The 17278-nt window shown below is 44.9% G+C and overlaps 1 protein-coding gene across 1 annotated transcript in view; it reads left to right on the forward strand.

The window, feature by feature from the left end:
- Positions 1-13207, forward strand: part of LOC112117659 (copper-transporting ATPase 2) — a 44001-nt gene extending 30794 nt beyond the window's left edge. The window contains exons 15-21 of the mRNA XM_026653490.1: positions 1677-1875; positions 3681-3827; positions 5922-6064; positions 7791-7994; positions 8098-8215; positions 10131-10233; positions 11771-13207. Coding sequence (XP_026509275.1) covers positions 1677-1875; positions 3681-3827; positions 5922-6064; positions 7791-7994; positions 8098-8215; positions 10131-10233; positions 11771-12035 — 1179 coding nt within the window. The 3' untranslated portion in view covers positions 12036-13207. The remainder of the gene's footprint in view (positions 1-1676; positions 1876-3680; positions 3828-5921; positions 6065-7790; positions 7995-8097; positions 8216-10130; positions 10234-11770) is intronic.
- Positions 13208-17278: the final 4071 nt, after the last annotated feature.

Raw genomic sequence — 17278 nt, forward strand, 5'->3', positions numbered from 1 at the left:
TATCACTTGCCTCACTCGTCCCCTGACCATAGCTTGCTTGTATGGCCCTTACCTATTTGCATATACCAGTATATCCACTGGTATTTCTAAACTATCGCTAGACTGCTCAATAGGCCATGAGTAGCTCTGTTGAATTCAGTGAATACCTTGGAAATTATTAGGGTCCATTAGCTTTATAATTTGACTATTTCCTCTTTATAAATTTAGAGTTATAAAAAATGGTCTTGGCAACCTGTGAAGTGGTTCACTCACTGCAGGAGCGCCTTCTCATGGCCAGGCGTGGCTTAGCAGCTCTCTCCCCATATGGTGCCCCCTCCTGATGGTTGCTCCGTTGGTCTCTCTTCTGTAACTTGGTCCTCCGGCCAGGTCACAATATTTATGTCCTCCCCTTTTGGGGTAACAAAGTTCAACAAACAATTCCAAGACCTTGTGTCAGGTCTCTGGCCCCTGACTCTGGGCCCAGTGGTTCTCACATCCTTGCCTCAGGGCTTTCTAATGTTCACTTCTCCAGACTCATGCCACCTTACCATGGCTGATAGGGACACCCAGGCCCTCCCACTACACCGGATTCCAGCCCCGGGACCATATAACCAGCAGCCAAGGTCTGGCACGGTCCCACTTGCTGCTGTTTCCCTGGGCTCCTTCCTACCCAGTCTTTCTCAGGCTCTCTTCTCTGCAACTTCCCTAGGTTGACCCTCCTTCCAGGGTGAGGATCCCAGAGCTTATTCTCCTCCCACCCCAGCTTCCTCCTCACCATCTCTGTTCCCAGAAAGTGATTGCAGACTCTCCATGCCACTCCTGTTTGCTACAAACTTCCTCTCTGCATACTAACCCGCCTGCTCCTGCCCAGCTGGGCTTCATGATCAGTTCAGTCTGCCTGTCCCTTCAGGGGCAGCCAGGTAACATAACTGGCCTCTCAGGCACACAATAATCCATTCAGGGCCTCTATGGGGTACATACCCCATCACACAACCCCATTCTTTAACTTCTTCCTCTGATTCGATAGTAAAGGCTGTTATCATAAGATTTCATTTTCTTAAAAAGTCCCCAAAAGAGCACCAGAGACAAGCTGTTTCTTAGTCCCTTGGTCAAACCTGTAGCTTTTAAGTATTAAATACGTTTTTTTAAACTGTAGTCATTTAAAAAAAAAAAAAAAAAAAGAAGGTCATACTCCCCTACAGCGTAGTTGAAAGTTGATCCTTCCAAGAGGCAGCATGGTGTAGTGGTAGATTAGAGATTGGATCAAAAAGCTATAAGAAATATAAACAGTCACGCTTGGGGCACGGGGTAATCATGTAAATTCCTGGTACTTGTTTATGGGCAGGTTTTCCATTATGGGGTTTTTTCTTCTACATAATCTGATATTATCCACTGTCAGTGATGGGTCACTGGAATAGATGGACCTCTGATCTGATCTGGTATGGTGATCCCTGTTTCTAGAAATCTAATAATAGCATTAGAAACCAGAACTTCTGACTTCCAGTCCCCATTCTGACACTGATGCTGCATGTGGCTTCCAGCAAATCACTTAACCTTTCTCTCTGTTACCTCTCTGTAAAAGGAGGAGGAGGAGACCAACTTCTCTGTGGTGTTTTGAGAATGAATTAGCTGATATTTGTGCATCACTTTGATGATTCAAAGTGTGTTACAAATTCTCATTATTATTATGTTTGCAGGAACTTGGCACGGAGAGCCTGGGATACTGCACAGATTTTCAGGCAGTCCCAGGCTGTGGAATCAGCTGTAAAGTCCGCAGTGTGGAAGCTGTACTGGGCCAGAGTGAGCAGAGTGTGAACGAGCAGAATGCTTACCTGAGCAGTGTCAGCACGATTTCGCTGGGACACAGTTCATCGATCATGGTCTCTGAATCTGATGGTATGTCTGTCATCAAAGCGGATAGCCAGCTACAAGGAGAGGTTTGCTAAATCATCAATACCAGCCACTGTGAAATAGTTATATACAATTAGAACTTGCTTCCTGCAGCAGGGAAGGTGGGATTATGTTAGAAAACACAAAGTAGCTAAAATGTATCATTGGGAGAAAAGCAATATTCTTTTTTCTTAATGTGGCTGGAAAGCTAGCTGAGTACTTAGATACTACAATGATAGGTGCTTTGCAAGCACAGGTGACAAATAGGTAGTAAGATTCATAGATTCTAAGGAGAAAAAGAGCCACCATTATCATTGAGTCTGACTTCCTGTATAACACAGGCCATAAAACTTCCCTAACTTAATTCCTGTTTGAACTAGAGCATATTTTTTATCAAAACACACAATCTTGATTTATGAATTGTCAGCGATGGAGAATTCACCGCAACCCTTGGTAAGTTGTTCAGCGGTTATTTGCTCCCACTGTTAAAAATGTACGCCTTATTTCTAGTCACAATTTGTCTAGTTCAGCTTCTAGCCGTTGAATCCCATTCCACCTCTGTCTGCTAGATAGACGAGCCCAATATCAAACACTTGTTCCCCATGTAGGAACTGAAACATTGTGACCAAGTCACTCCTTAACCTTCTCTTTGTTAGCTAAATAGATTGAGCTTCTTGAGTCTATCACTAGAAGGCGTGTTGTCCAATCCTTTAATCATTCTTGTGGCTCTTCTCTGAACCCTCCCCAATATATCAAGGTATTTCTTATTCAGACTTCATACCACATGGAAACAAAACAGGAAGTTCCATTTGAAAAGACGAGAAAGATGGGGGAGAGCACAATTTGCTAATCTGCCTATAGTTCCCCCTAGAACAGTCCCCGCTTTGGCCTATCCTCTTGCCTTGCTGCCCTTGTGCCACTTTTTAGCCCATGCTACACTTCTGGATTAAGTGTACATGGTTATCTTCTCAAATATCGCTTAAAGTGCTTAATTAAAGGCACCATTGAATGGGTGCACACGTATCCTTGGGATAAATGTTTATTTTAGATACATCCCTTATAAAACACATTTTGTCTACTAAGGTTTTGCTGTTGACAGTTCAGTTGATCTCAGTGTGGAGGATGGCTAGGTACCAAGATTTGTTTTCAGGCTGTGGAATCTATCTTGCTCCTTCTTTAAAGTCTTGAAACATTTTTTTCCATTACCAGATCATTTCCTCTCCTGTGCACTCCTCATTCCTTCCCACTCCCAACATTACCTCTGCTATAACCTTGTGTGAAAAAACATTGGAAAAATGTAATTGGGATATCTACGGCCCTGGTCCTGCAAGCACTTTTGTGCGTGAGTGTCTTTATGCCTGTGAATACTTCCTCTGAGCTCAAGGGGACTGTTCACATGCATAAAGATACTGGTGCGCGTAAGTGTTTTCAGGATTGGAATCTAAAGTAGAAAAGAGCTTTATAATATGAAGTGCTGGTAGCCCGTTCCAGTCGGTCTTGGCAGAACTGGAGAGTAACACTGTCTAGTTTTTGTTGCTAATCAAAACCAAGGCAAGTCTCAATCCATGTATAAGGCTACAAGATCATTGACGTATAATAGAAAATTCCAGACATCACCACTGCCAGAGCAGATCATCATAAGGCTTAAGTCTGTCATAGTTTCCAGAGTAGCTGCACATCTCTTTTTAAGATGAAGCAGTTTAGTGACTGATTGCATCCTAATCTGACTTTACCCATCATCAGAGGTTTCTTCTTCTGGCTTGTGGATGGTTATTTAAGTTCCTCCTGGTTTTTATTTCTGTTTACCACAGGTGCAGCCGCCCCTCTGACATACTCAGTGCTGATTGGAAATCGTGAATGGATGAGACGGAACGGCTTGCTTATATCCAGTGATGTTAATGATGCAATGACAGGCCATGAAATGAAAGGACAGACAGCCATATTGGTGGCTATAGATGGTAATTAAAATTCTTTGATGTGACTCTGTGAAAACATAAATTCCACATCACCTTGACATTGACCCTGCAGGTAATCCTGTTTGAACCAGGTATCAACTACTTATTACTTTCAGGGGTGTCTTTCTAAGTTAGAGTGACAAGAGGCTACTTACCTTCTGGCCATAAGTTGTTTGTGAACTGTGTGTGTGTCATGTGTAATCTGCAAAATGGCTTTAATTAAATAGTAATTTCCGAGCCTCCTTTTGGCTGGAGCCATCATTCTGAAAAGTGATGCTGCCAATACAGAAGTCAGCTTGCAAACCTGCTTCCTTCCTGCCTTCACATTGTCATCTGAAGGATCACAAGGTGACCTATTCCATCACTTATCACTTGTTCAACTGTTTCATGGTCGAACATGAGCATTCTTTATATTGTTGAAACACAAAATAAAAACTGGATTAGATTGTGAAGTCTTTGGGGCTTGTGTGTAGCACCGTGGGGCCCTAGTCCATGACTGTGGTCCTGAGTGCTACTACAATACAAATAATAATAATAATGGATTGTAAATTCTTTGGGGCAGGTCATGTGTCTGCTGCTTACATTTGTACAGTGTCTAACACAGGGGTCGGCAACCTCTGGCACGCGGCTCGCCAGGATAAGCACCCTGGCAGGCCGGGCCAGTTTGTTTACCTGCCGCGTCCGCAGGTTCGGCCGATCGCAGCTCCCACTGGCCGCGGTTCGCCGCTCCAGGTCAATGGGGGCGGTGGGAAGCCGCGGCCAGAGGTTGCCGACCCCTGATCTAACACAATGGTCTTCTGATCCTGACAGGAGGCCTCTGGGCTTTGTTACATAAATATTAATTAATCATTCTGGTCTGATCCTGTTGTGCCCATAGAGCTATTCTTGCAGACACTTCTACTTTTCAGCCTGCCGCCCATTATCAGTAGTGGGTCCAGCGAGACTCAGTGCCCTTATTTTTTTTCCCAGCAGCATCAAACTGCGGGATTTGCTCTACAGTTACTGGGCCTGCCATTGGGAGATAACCCTCCCCATTGCCACCCTTGACTTATTACCCTTTCTCACTGTAACACAGGACTTTTAAAAAAAATCCTAGATTGACCACTATTCCACCACAAATAGTGACTGTAATTAAAGAGTTGGGGGCTGCGACTCATTTCAGAGAAGCCCTTAATTTTTGAAATACAACTTGCAGCACTTGTCAACATGAAATATTTCAGACTGGCATGGCAGGCAGCAGGCATGCAACTTTCAGCGAGACTATCTCGGTAGAGGACAAGTGTAATGTTGTAAAAAGAAAAAAATATTCTGAGAGAAAGCCTTCTGCTAAGCAGTTAGGTGGCGCAAAAGACAGGTAGCTCCTTCCCTCTGGAGACATGCATTCAAATCCAGACTTGAATGACACCACCACTGCAATTTCTGGCCCAAGTCCCTATTTGTCATCAGACAATCATCACCTCATATGGCCCATTTTGGCACTGCATGCCTAAAAGCCAACCAGGACTGGAATAATAAGGATGTTAAATGTTAGATCTGAACAGTAACATATAGTCAGAGCTGTACGTGTGTGTGTGTGTGTGTGTGTGTGTGTAAGATTGCACTGTAGCAGTCTTCAGACAGTGATCATTACTATATTTGTGAACCCTAAATTTACTCAAAATATTATAAATGCTGAAGTAATGTATTTGATAGTCCTACATTTATTTACTCACAAGCAGGGGCAGGGTGGGGGAATCACAGTAGCTTCTTTGAGATGTGTCTACACTGTAATCCGAAGATGTTATTGCAGCATGTGTGGACATCCCTGAGCAAGTTTTTGATGTAGCTGGATCAAAGCCAGCTTGAGTTATAATAGCAGCGGCACGGGTGGGGCCAATAGAGTAGGTACCCAAGGTCCTGGGCAGGTGGGGCTTGTCCATGCTGCTGCAGCTTCACTACTATTGTGAATCGAGCTAGATAGATCAAAGGTAGCTTGGGTACATCTACATGTGCTGCAGCCACACTTCCCAGTTGCAGTGTCGACATGCCCTTGGTCCCACTTTGCTTTCCATGCCTTTCTGCAGCTCTTTAATTAACTGAGACTGTTTCCTTCTGAAGGTGCGTTGTGTGGAATGATCGCGATAGCAGATACTGTCAAACAGGAGGCAGCGCTTGCTGTGCACACCCTGCAAAATATGGGAATAGACGTGGTGCTAATAACAGGGGACAACAGAAAAACTGCAAAAGCAATTGCTACTCAGGTACTCTTCTTTTGTATTAAAACAAATATATTGTCAGTTCTGAACACTCAGCCTCGGGCAGTGAACTGTGTTGTTATTTATTTTAGCCTTTGCATAGATGTGCAAGGTGTTTTACACAAAGGAGGAAAAAAGACAATCTCTTCCCTCATGAGTTTAACAATTAGGTAGGCTCATGCAATCGAGTTACAGTGGGAGCTAGCAGACAAGGGAGTCTCAGAGCTCCCATCAGCTCCCATGGAAGAGCAAATGAGCATTCAGCACCGTTCAGTGGATGCTCAGCCCCTGACAGAAGTTGCTGTACCCCTTTGCAGTCTTTTCTTGTGACTTTATGAGCCATAGGCACAGCTTCGTAAAGCCATTTTGATGGTGCCAAGAAGGAAGTTGCTAAATGAACTGGAAGTGAGCAGTAAGCTGGGCATACTATGAAGTCCTGTTCAAATAACTGAGTCCTAGGACAGTTCGCAAAAGCTCCCAAGAGAAAAAAGACTAATGCAGGCTTTTGGTTTTTGACAGTGATTTCCCCCCTAACGGTTAGCCTCCTGCTTCCTTCACTTAAAGGTAGCGTTCCTTCTAGTGACATAGGAAAATTCCTTTCGGGCCCTGTCCTGCTTCCTCTAAAGTTAATAGGAGTTTTGCTATTGACTTCAGTGGTAACAGGATCAGCCCCTTAAGCAGAGTTGTTATTTCTAAAGCACAGACAGCGGCTTATATAAGATGTATCTGATCATAGCCCATAGATGTCACCTACCAAGGTATAGCTACATCATCGCTCTACTTAGCCCCTCTTCTACCCTTTCTGTTTTTTCTCTCCCTCTGGTGCTCCCATCTTTCCCTCTGTTTTATTCTCCTTTTTTCTTACTATTTCTTACTTTCTTACTTGCTCCTACTGTTACCTTCAATTACTCATTTAAGTAATCCACCAAATAGCAAAACTGGACAATAGCATGGTACGTAATCACCTTGTCTGTTACAGTAACGTCAGCTTTCTTTTGCTCATGCACAACACTTGTAATTCTCCTTGTATATTATGTGTTATGTTTTCCTGAGACCTTTGAATAATCAAGGTTTCACTATATTTACTAATATAGACGCCTGTTATTTATGACTCCTATGTTACGTGTGAAGTGAAAGGCTTGTAATCCCCCATCTATCTATATCACTCTGTTGTCTCTGGTCTTATACTTACATTATAAGCTCTTTGTGGCAGGGACTGTGTTTGTACAGCACTGGCACAACGGGGTCCTGGCCTCTGACTGGGACTCCTAGGTGCTACAGTAACAAAACTAATACTGTACATAATAATGGGGGAAGAGGGATGCCAAAGCACATCGATACTTACCTGTTTAGAAAATGACTGAGTTAACCCTTAGAGCATTTGCCTTGTATGTTCTGCCAAGGAAGCCCTACATTAGGACCTGCAGTACTATGCAATGCCTGAATCAAGGAGGAGCATTGCTTGCTGGAGCCCGTAATCTCTGCAGCTGCCACTCTGGATATGACTGCATTCAGTCCCATTTTCTGAAAATTGTGTTGCCCTTCAGAGTCCACGCAAGTTGCTAGTGCAGCCGTCCGTGGAGTTGAAGCATGGGGGACTCTACTGTTCCTTACAAGTTTGACCCAGAATAATCATCACTTTTTAATCTTTCTTTTCCATGGTTAAGGTATATCAGAAGGCTCATCTATACTTTCTACTCTACTGGGTTTTTTCTCCTTCCCCTGCTTGTAGGTTGGCATCAGAAAGGTCTTTGCTGAGGTTCTGCCCTCTCACAAAGTTGCGAAGGTTCAGGAACTCCAGAATGAAGGGAAGAAGGTTGCCATGGTTGGAGATGGAGTCAACGATTCCCCGGCATTGGCTGGAGCGGACATTGGCATTGCTATTGGAACAGGCACGGATGTTGCCATTGAAGCTGCAGACGTTGTTCTTATTCGAGTGAGCTCAGTTGGTCAACGTAATCTTTTTCCTTGTGTCAGTTCTGAGATGTGTGCATGGGTGGGGCTGCAAAGAACTGTCTCACTGCGCTTTTGTCTTGCAGAATGACTTACTGGATGTGGTGGCTAGTATTCATCTATCAAAGAGGACAGTAAGAAGAATACGAATAAATCTGGTCCTTGCCTTAATTTATAATCTGCTTGGGATACCTATAGCGGCAGGTAGGTGACTGCTGGCACTCAGCTTGTCGAAGAGCTTCTGAGTCGTGCTCTCAGATCTGACTCCAATTTGTTGGGAGAGGCAAGGTAGGTGAGATAATCTTTTACTGGACCAACTTCTGCTGGTGGAAGGGACAAGCTTTTGAGCTTCACCGAGCTCTCCTTCAGGTGTGGGAAAGGTATACAGAGTGTCACAGCTAAATACAAGATGGGACAGATTGTTAAGCATAAGGGGTTCACACAAGCGAGACCACTTAAAATGAAGTGGACAGTTAAGGATTAGCCGGTAGTAAGTTGTGTTACAAATTGTTGTAGTGAGCCATAAAGCCAGTGTCTCTGTTAAGTCCATAGCTTTTAGTGGTTTTTTTAAGTGGTCTCCTACAGCATGAGTGAACCCCGCATGCTTAACAATCTGTCTGACTTGTATTTAACTTAGACGCTCTGGTTACCTTCCCCACACCTGAAGCTCAAAAGTTTGTCCCTTCAATTGACAGAAGCTGGTCCAGTAAAAGATATTACCTCACCCACCTTGTCTCTCTCATACCCTGGGACCAACATGGCTACAGCAACCCTGAATCCCATTGGTTGTGCAGCCTTGGGCCAAACCCCACCAGTCAGAGTGAGATAATAATTACAGTCTACCTCCCAGGGGTGTGTTAAAGATTACAGCTCCTGGAAAATATCAAAATCTGATGCTCTGCTATGGCACTGAAGGCTGTCTTTATACATGCATACAACAACCCTAATACTCACCATGAGCCAATCTTTGAACCCGTATTCAGGTACTGTATAAACACAGTGAAATAAGCCCTGCCTCAGATGGCTTCCTGTGTAAGTCAAGTGACACGAAGGATGGCAGGAGAGGGCTGCCTATCTGCCTCCAGCCCAGCCATTGCTAACTGGCTGCCTTTCTTACAGATCTTGAGGGCATTGACTCAGGCGCTCAGGATTGGGCCCTACATTTTTATTTGTAAGCACCGTTTAAAGCACAATGAGACACGCAGCTAATCAGACCACTGAAAGGGTCATTTTTTCAGATCTCAAAAATCCTCCTGTCCCCTCTGCTAACCCTCTTCTTCATGACACTTGTCATCATCTTGCCTTAATTACTGTAACTGTCTCCTTTCTAGCTTCCCTGCCTCAAAAAGTCCCCTTAGGACTGTCCAGAGTGCTGTTGCTAAGGTAAACATTCTCTCCCACTGCTATGACTATATCCCCTCCTTGAGTCCCTCTACCAGATTCCTGTCATCCCCATTTCTGACTCAAATGTCTCATTTGCAAAGCCCTAAATAATCTTGCCTCCTACCCTTGTTTTCTCTTTCCCCTATTTTATAGTCCTCTCGGCTTACTGCTTCCTCTGTCTCCTTCCCTCTCCCCCCACCCCTGCTCCCGAATTGCCTACTTTCTATCATGATACTTGGAACACTCTTCCTGTTGTCCTCCATCAAGCACACTTTCCTTCTCCAAATCCCTCCTAAAAACCTACCTCTTCGAGCAGTCCTCTCTTCTATCCTCAATAATCCTCCCTCCAGGCTTTTCTTGTTTGTTTGCTTTGCTTTATTGCGATAGTAGCAGAGAGAGACAAATAGCATGTTGTACCTTTGACTACAGTCCTGCAGCTGGATCCATGCAGGGACAGACCTTTGCATCTGCACAAAGCACTTCTCATGGGTGCAAGAAGGTCTAACCATCTGGATCCAACTCCAGGACTGAGAGCTTGTGTTTGAAAAGCCCCATGTAAATTTATGTTGATATATCCTTATTTATAGAAGTCCCCACGAGTCATGCTGTGGGACTATCTGTCCATTTAACTGTTGGACTTTCCCATTTTAAAATTAAAGCGACAGAATCTTCTATATTTTAAGAGACTAAATTTCGTAGTAATGTGAGTGTGATTTGATATATTCTCCGTTGTTAGGGGTGTTCATGCCCATTGGAATTGTGCTGCAGCCCTGGATGGGGTCAGCTGCAATGGCAGCTTCTTCAGTATCTGTGGTGCTATCTTCCCTGCAACTGAAATGGTAAGTTTTGCAAAAAGCACTCAGCAACTCTAGACTATTGGTTTTGGAGCTCAAATTAGAGACATGTCTATGGGCTGCCATAAACTTAAAATTACCAAATGATCCTTTAGCTGAGGGCTATTTTATCTAATCCTTGGTCCCTTCCCTCCCAAAAAGAGCGATCTCATTATAAGGAGAATGCTTGATAAATTCCTACTGCAATTATTATTCTTTCAGTAACGGCTAAAACTTTGACAAGGTACAACACCTGTGCCGCTGTATTTGAGATCCACTTAAATAGTAACTGAGTTGATGATCAGTGGGGGTTTTCTGGTGAATACCAAATGAGCTCATGATGGCAAATCATTCAAACAGCTGTTCCATTAATCAGCATTAACGGATACTTTTTAAAAATGGGTTACCAATGGATTTATACTAGTATTTCTGTTTCTTTAGTCAGCTATAAATTAGCCAGAGAGAAAGGGGGAAAGGGAAGGCAACAGAAAAATACATTTATTCTATTTGGTGGTTGATAGTTAGGCCTCCATGTTTGTCATGGAGGTCACAGAAGTCACAGATTCCGTTACTTCCTGCGACCTCCATGACTTCTGCAGCAGCCGGTGTGGCTGACCCCAGGGGCTCAGGGCTGCCCAAAGCAGCTGGCCCCGGGACCAGCTGCTCAGGTGTCCCTGGCGACAGCTGTTACCGGCTGCCGCTCAGGCGGCCCCGCAGCCATCCGCTTGGGCGGCTGCTGGAGCAGCCCCGGACTCAGGGCCAGCCGCACCAGCTGCTGCTCTGGCGGCCCCTGGCAGCTGGCCCAGGGGCAGCGGGAGCAGCCACAGCTGGGCAGCTCCCGGCAGCGGTCCCGGGGCAGCCAGAGCAGCGGCTGGCCCCCCAGGGCTTCCCACCTTCCGGCAGCAGCTGGAGCAGCCGGGGACCCCCCGGTGCTCTCCCCCGGCAGCTGGGGCCACGGGATCCCCTCCCTCCACCCCCCGATAAGATTAAAACAGGAGTATTTATGGTATAAGTCATGGACAGGTCATGAGCCATGATTCTTTGTTTCTTGCCCATGACCTGTTCCTGACTTTTACTAAAATATCCCTGACAAAATGGGGAGCTGCCCCCACACTGCCTATAGCAGCTAGGCAGCTGTGGGTGTCCCGGCTCGGAGCTCCTAGAGCCCCCACCATCTATGGAGGGAGGCTCAGAGCTCCAGGGTCCCTGCCTCCTGTGGCTCAGAACCGCAGGGTCCCCCTGCTGCTCGGAGCTCTGGGGGGCCCCACCGCCCGCGGTGTCCTGGAGCTGCCGGGTTCCGCCACCGACCGTGGCAGCTGGGAGCTGTGGGGGGATCCTGCAACTACCAGCCGCTGCAGGCTGAAGTCACAGAGGTCTCTGGAAGTCACGGATTCCATGACTTCCATGACCTCCATGACAAAATAGTAGCCTTAATGATGATTAATCAGAAAAGTCCAACATTTTCTGACACTGTTGTCAGTTCTCTACACAGGCTCTTAAAGTTGTTGGGTGATCCTAAACTTTCCTATTCCACTTTTCCTAGCTACAAGAAGCCAGGAACTGAAAGGTATGAAGCAAAAGCTCAAGGCCACATGAAGCCACTGACACCTTCCCAAATCAGTGTTCACATTGGGATGGACGACAGGAGACGGGATTCACCCAGGCCAACTGCCTGGGATCAGATTAGTCAAGTGTCTCTCTCTTCTCTGACTTCAAACAAGCTCCCTGGACATGGCGGTTTTAGAGAGGAAGAAGGTGGCAAGTGGTCACTGCTCGCTAATGACAGAGATGAAGAACAGTACATTTAAATGCTGCATCCCATCGCTGAACATGAAGTCACTGAGATTCTTCACCATTGGCAGTGATGACCAAGAGCCCCACATAAGTAGAAATGGAGCCCTGATGTTCCAGTTTGCAAAGCAGCTCAGAAATTCAGCATTAGATTGTGTGAATTATGATTTGTCAGTTCACAAATAATTCCCAGGCATTGAAAAAGCTTGAGGCCCTACAATGAATTATGCCCTTTACTTCTTGCACAGTGTGAAGTTGGAGTCCACAAAGCCTAACATGACCCCTACATTGTGGATCAATTACTGAGAATCAAAATCACAGGCTGTCCAGTCTTATTGACTCTCTTGTGCTTCTTTATGGAACTTCTGTGAAAAGATTTTAAATTAAATCTGCCAAATTCATTTTCTAGGTCAAAGTGAAAACCAATACACCAGACATCAAATAGCTCTATATTTAAGGATCATATTTTTATATAGAATCAAATCTAGTCATCTCAACATGGGAAAATTTTATATTTAGGGCTCAGACAACATGTGCGTGCTTGATTAGCACAAAAATATATTAATTGTATATTTTGCTGTGCATAAAACTTGTAAAATTCTGTTTCAAAGATGATCACGTATCTTATAACATCACTAATTTTATTTTATGAAACGTCTCAATTTGCCAAACTTGCTTGCTGGTTTTCCAGTTTTCTCCTGCGTGTTCTTCAGAGCCCTTTCTTCCCAGTAGAGTTCCACCTTTAGACATTTGTTATGTCTTCAGATTTTCCCGTATGGGATGAGATCCTGCAAGGCGCTGGGGACCCTGCAATTCCTGTTGAAATCCACAACGTTTGAGCTCCTTTCAGTGTTTTACTGGTTCAGGATAGCTCACCATTTTGTAGAATCTTTTGACGCTCCTGATAACTGCAGCATTCAGCTGTTTCTTTGATGTGCAGAGTGGCGTAAATGTGCCAGTGTAAGCCGTCCTGGTGGCTCAGTTATTGGTACGTTCATGCTAATACATTGATGAGATTCTTTCCGACTTGGCGCGCTTGTTCTTGGTCCTGATGGGAGCTAGAATGTTAGAAGTGACATACTCAGTCTCTGTGTTGGTGGATTAGCTAACAATGCTCTTCAATGACTCTATGGAAGTTGTGGGGACACCTCAAAAGCTAAGATTCAACAGAGAGGTGGGGTTTGGGAGGCTTTTCTTTGCAAATGGCAGGTGAGAAAGAAGTAGTAGGTTAAAGCCCATCTATAATTCCACTCAAAATCCCTCTTGATATCTTGTGTTAGTGCTGGGTGGTTAAAGGAAAGTCCATGCCTGAATACTCACCCTATCCCCTCTAAAAATTACTGCATTATTACAGATCATGTCAGGCTAAAAGGGACTCTTACTTCATCTCTGAGTTTTATCTTGGACCATAAACACTACAGCCAATGCTTAAAAATTGCCACTAGGAGGCAACAATAATTATACTGGTGTAACAGAGAACAGAGCGTGACCAAGTGTTCATGGGATTCCAGAGTGGTTGGAGGGGGTGGGGGGAAAGGGTTTGAGATTACTGTACTGTTTAAATAACACCAGATAACACAGCTTGTTGGTCGTTTAAAATAAAAGTGTAAACTGATTAAAAATGGAAATAATAGTGCATGGCCACCAGGCTCTCATTTATTCTCGTATGAATCATTTTAGCAATGCTAGCTGTTTGTCATTTAATCCTGTCCTGGTTTATAGCCTGTGAAGACCTTGGAATTTATGTAAATGGGGCTTTAACATTTTTGTAGTGTTTTATCTCCCTTCTTGGACTAGTGTAATGACAAATCAAGGTGGAAGAGAAAAGCCTTCTCTCACGCTGCTAAGGTATGAGCTTAATCACAGCAACTTTGTCTCCACATTCACCCTCCAATACTTGTCTCTTAGTCGGGGCATTTGGAGTCAGGTGCTTCAGTGGGCTGAGTGGGTGAAATCCTGGCCCCATTGAAGTAAAAAACTCTGAATTCGGGGGTGGGGTCGGCAGGATTTTACCCTGGCAAAAGACCGCAAATCATTGCCCTGGGCAGTGGTGAAAGCACTAGTTTGGTTTGGTTTGGTTTAAAGTCTGCCCGTTTCCCTACAAAGGGCCAAATCATGCTTCCACTAAAGTAAATGTCCACACTCCAGCTGATTCTGAGGGAAAGAATGTTGTGTCCATAACATTGGAAATTTGTTCCAATTGTAATGTTCTATCCTTTGTGTATCCTTTTAAATAATTCCCTTATATTTAGGTTCCTGTAAATGACTTATTCATCTCTGTTGACTAATCGCAACATTTGCTAAGACGTAATTACACTGATTTTTTTCACAGTTCCATTTCAAAACTATAAAAACTTTTTAGATAATTTAAAAGTATTTATACAACTGTAAAAATACTCAGTAAAACATGCAATAGCTGGCTGGTCTTGGGCCCAGTGAAAGGTTTTCTATCGTTTGGACTAATTTAAAATTTTTCATATCAGTCTGTAGATAAATCTGGGTTTCTTTTCACATATTTTTCTGTCTCTCTTGGGTAAATGAAACAAAATTTGAAATTAAACAGAAGCTATTGGACCGCAGAATCTGCACATCTGATGTGCCGTGAGTAGCCCAGGTTGATAGGATGTGGCTTTCAAAAACAGTCACCTTTGGCCTAACTTTGTTTCTGCTGAAATCCTATCCCTAAGGCACAGATAATGCCAGACAGATTTGCTTTGCTTCTTTTCTTTTTTAAAATCAAATTGCAAATGCACTAGTTTAAAGATATATCTTGTACCATCAACAAAACTCCTTTGGATCAAGACTGGCTCAATATATTTAGTCTTTCTTAATGCATCTGTTATTATTTCATAAAAGTTTACTTGAAAACGATACTGGTATAGACAGTTACAATATAACAGGGATTGGAAACTGGTTAGAGGACTGTAAATTGGTGACGATACCAAATTGAGAGACCGCACCAATGGGGTGGAGCAAGGAGTAGTTTTAGGTTTTATTTAATTTCTTTATTAATGAGCTGGAAGAAGGGATAAATACCCTAATTAAATTTGCATTATGTCCTAAACTGAGAACTATTTCAAACCTCACTGAGAAATAATATAATGGAGCCTAGAATAATTAGACACAGGCAGGAAATATTGAGGCCCTGGTCCTGAAACTTGTTCCATGTGAGTGGATCCTGTGTTCTCATTGAGCCCCCATTGACCTCAGTGGGGCTGTATGAGGGTGCATGGGACTAGATGCAAGATTGTCCTTAGAATTTAGGAAGTTACTTGAATTGTGAGCTTTTTGAATAAAGAGAGTCTCTGTTTTTGTACCGCACCTAGCACAATGGGATCCTGGTCTATGACTGTGTCTGCCAGGCACTACCTCAATACCACCATTATTACTTGAGGGGGGCCAAGATTCATCTTGGAAAAATACAAAGTAAGACATCTGAGGAACAATAACGTAGGCCCAGATATTCAATGGGAGGTTGGTGTTAAGTTCTTTACTTAGATTTTTCCTGCTGCTGGGGTACCTTGTATTGGGAGTACTTGGGCAAAGCTGGGAGGCAACATGGCATAGTGGGTAGAGCACTAGAATGGGACTCAGGTGACTTGGTTTCCATTCCGAGCTCAGCCCCTGGCCTGCTGGGTGACCTTGGAAAAGTCCCTTCATCTCCCTGTGCCTCAGTTTTCCTATCTGCAAAATGGGGATAATGGTGCTGACCTCCTTTGTAAAGCACTTGAAGCTCTACTGATGAAAAGTGCTATATCATAGCTAGGTATTATGTGTTTTTAATTTTTAAAAATTGCATGTTTTAAGGGCCCCCAAAGCCTGGAATGGGCACTTTTGTTATAGTGTAAAAAATAAAATTAAAAAATTAAAATGCATGTTTCTTTTGAGCTTTTACACAACTATTTCCTCATACATGATTGCTCCATATATGTATAAAATATTTTTGGCACATTGAAAATTGCTGTAAGAATGGGTGGAATAATTCCTATATTCCCCATCCTTCCCTTTCAGCCAAATTAGGCAGAGATTCAGTTTGTATTGTACCCAAGCTAGCTTCACCTTCTTTATGACTAAGTATTCTTGCCAGGAACATACTTCCTTTGATGCATTTGTGTGAAGAAAACAATGAGTAGGTGGTAAAATGATACAATGGAATAGAAAAATGTTACATCAGCTAATACTGAAACGCCAGATTTAATTTCCTCTTCTAAAAAGTTAACAGCAAGAGACTTATTCCTCATGGGGAAATCATTTGAGAGCGACAATGAAAACAGGAAGTGGTGAGGGGCAAATATCCTGATCTTACTTGTGGATCAATTAAGAACAAACACAACAGGAGACCATTAATTTCTGTCTTTGTCTCCTAGCTAGATAAAGCAGTGCAATTGGGGAGGCAGATGAAGCTAATACATAGATTCTCAGCAGTGCCGGGTTTACAATGGCTCCATAGAGCCGAGCCCATGCTGAGAAGGGGCCTCGGCCTGCTCTGCTTGTACTGTGCCCCGAGACCCCGCTGGCTCCCCCCGCCCACCACTTGCTCCTCTCGGCCGGCCTGCCGGCTGGCTGAGAACCCCTCTCCGCTCCCTGGCCTCACCCTGCTCCTCTCAGCCCCCTGGCCAGACCCCAGTGCACCTCTGGCTCTGGGCAGTCTCTGCTTCCCACCACCTGTGGGGCCCCGCCTGTCTCCCCGGAGCTGAGCCGCCTGGGACTGGTGAAGAAGCCTGCCCGTCTCAGCCAGGTGGGTGGGGGAGACAGTGCAGAGGGCTTGGCTGGGCCCCTCCAGGCAAGTGCGTATTGAGGGAGCCCGGTCGGTGCAGGCCCTGGCCTGGCTGATTGTGCCACTCGGGAGGGGCTGGAGCGATTCCCGGCCCTGGGACCAGCCCTGGCTGCACTGCCGGCTCAGCCCAGCAGACGCAGTTGCTTCCCAGCAAGGCCGGTGAGTGCAGCCTGTAGGCAGGGCTTGGGGGAATGGGTCTGAGGGGAGTTTGGGGAGGGGGGTGCTGGGTTGTGAAGGGGGGGAGGATCTGTGTGTGTTGGGGCACTAGGGAGTGGGGGTTCTGTGTGGGGGGTGCTGGGCAGTTGTGGTGAGGCTATGGGCAGGGGTGGTGGTGTGCAGGGCACTGTGCATTTGTGGGTGAGTCTGGGGGGTGCTGGGCATAGTGGGTCCGGGGGGCTGTGGCCATAGGGAGTCGGGGGGGTGTTGGGTGGGGGAGTGTTGCTGGCACAGAGGTGCCCGAGGCAAAGCAACAGGGGTTCGTTG

This window comes from Terrapene carolina, unplaced genomic scaffold (assembly GCF_002925995.2).
Source record: "Terrapene carolina triunguis isolate 2854851 unplaced genomic scaffold, T_m_triunguis-2.0 Scaffold139, whole genome shotgun sequence".
Taxonomy (NCBI): Eukaryota; Metazoa; Chordata; order Testudines; family Emydidae; genus Terrapene; species Terrapene triunguis.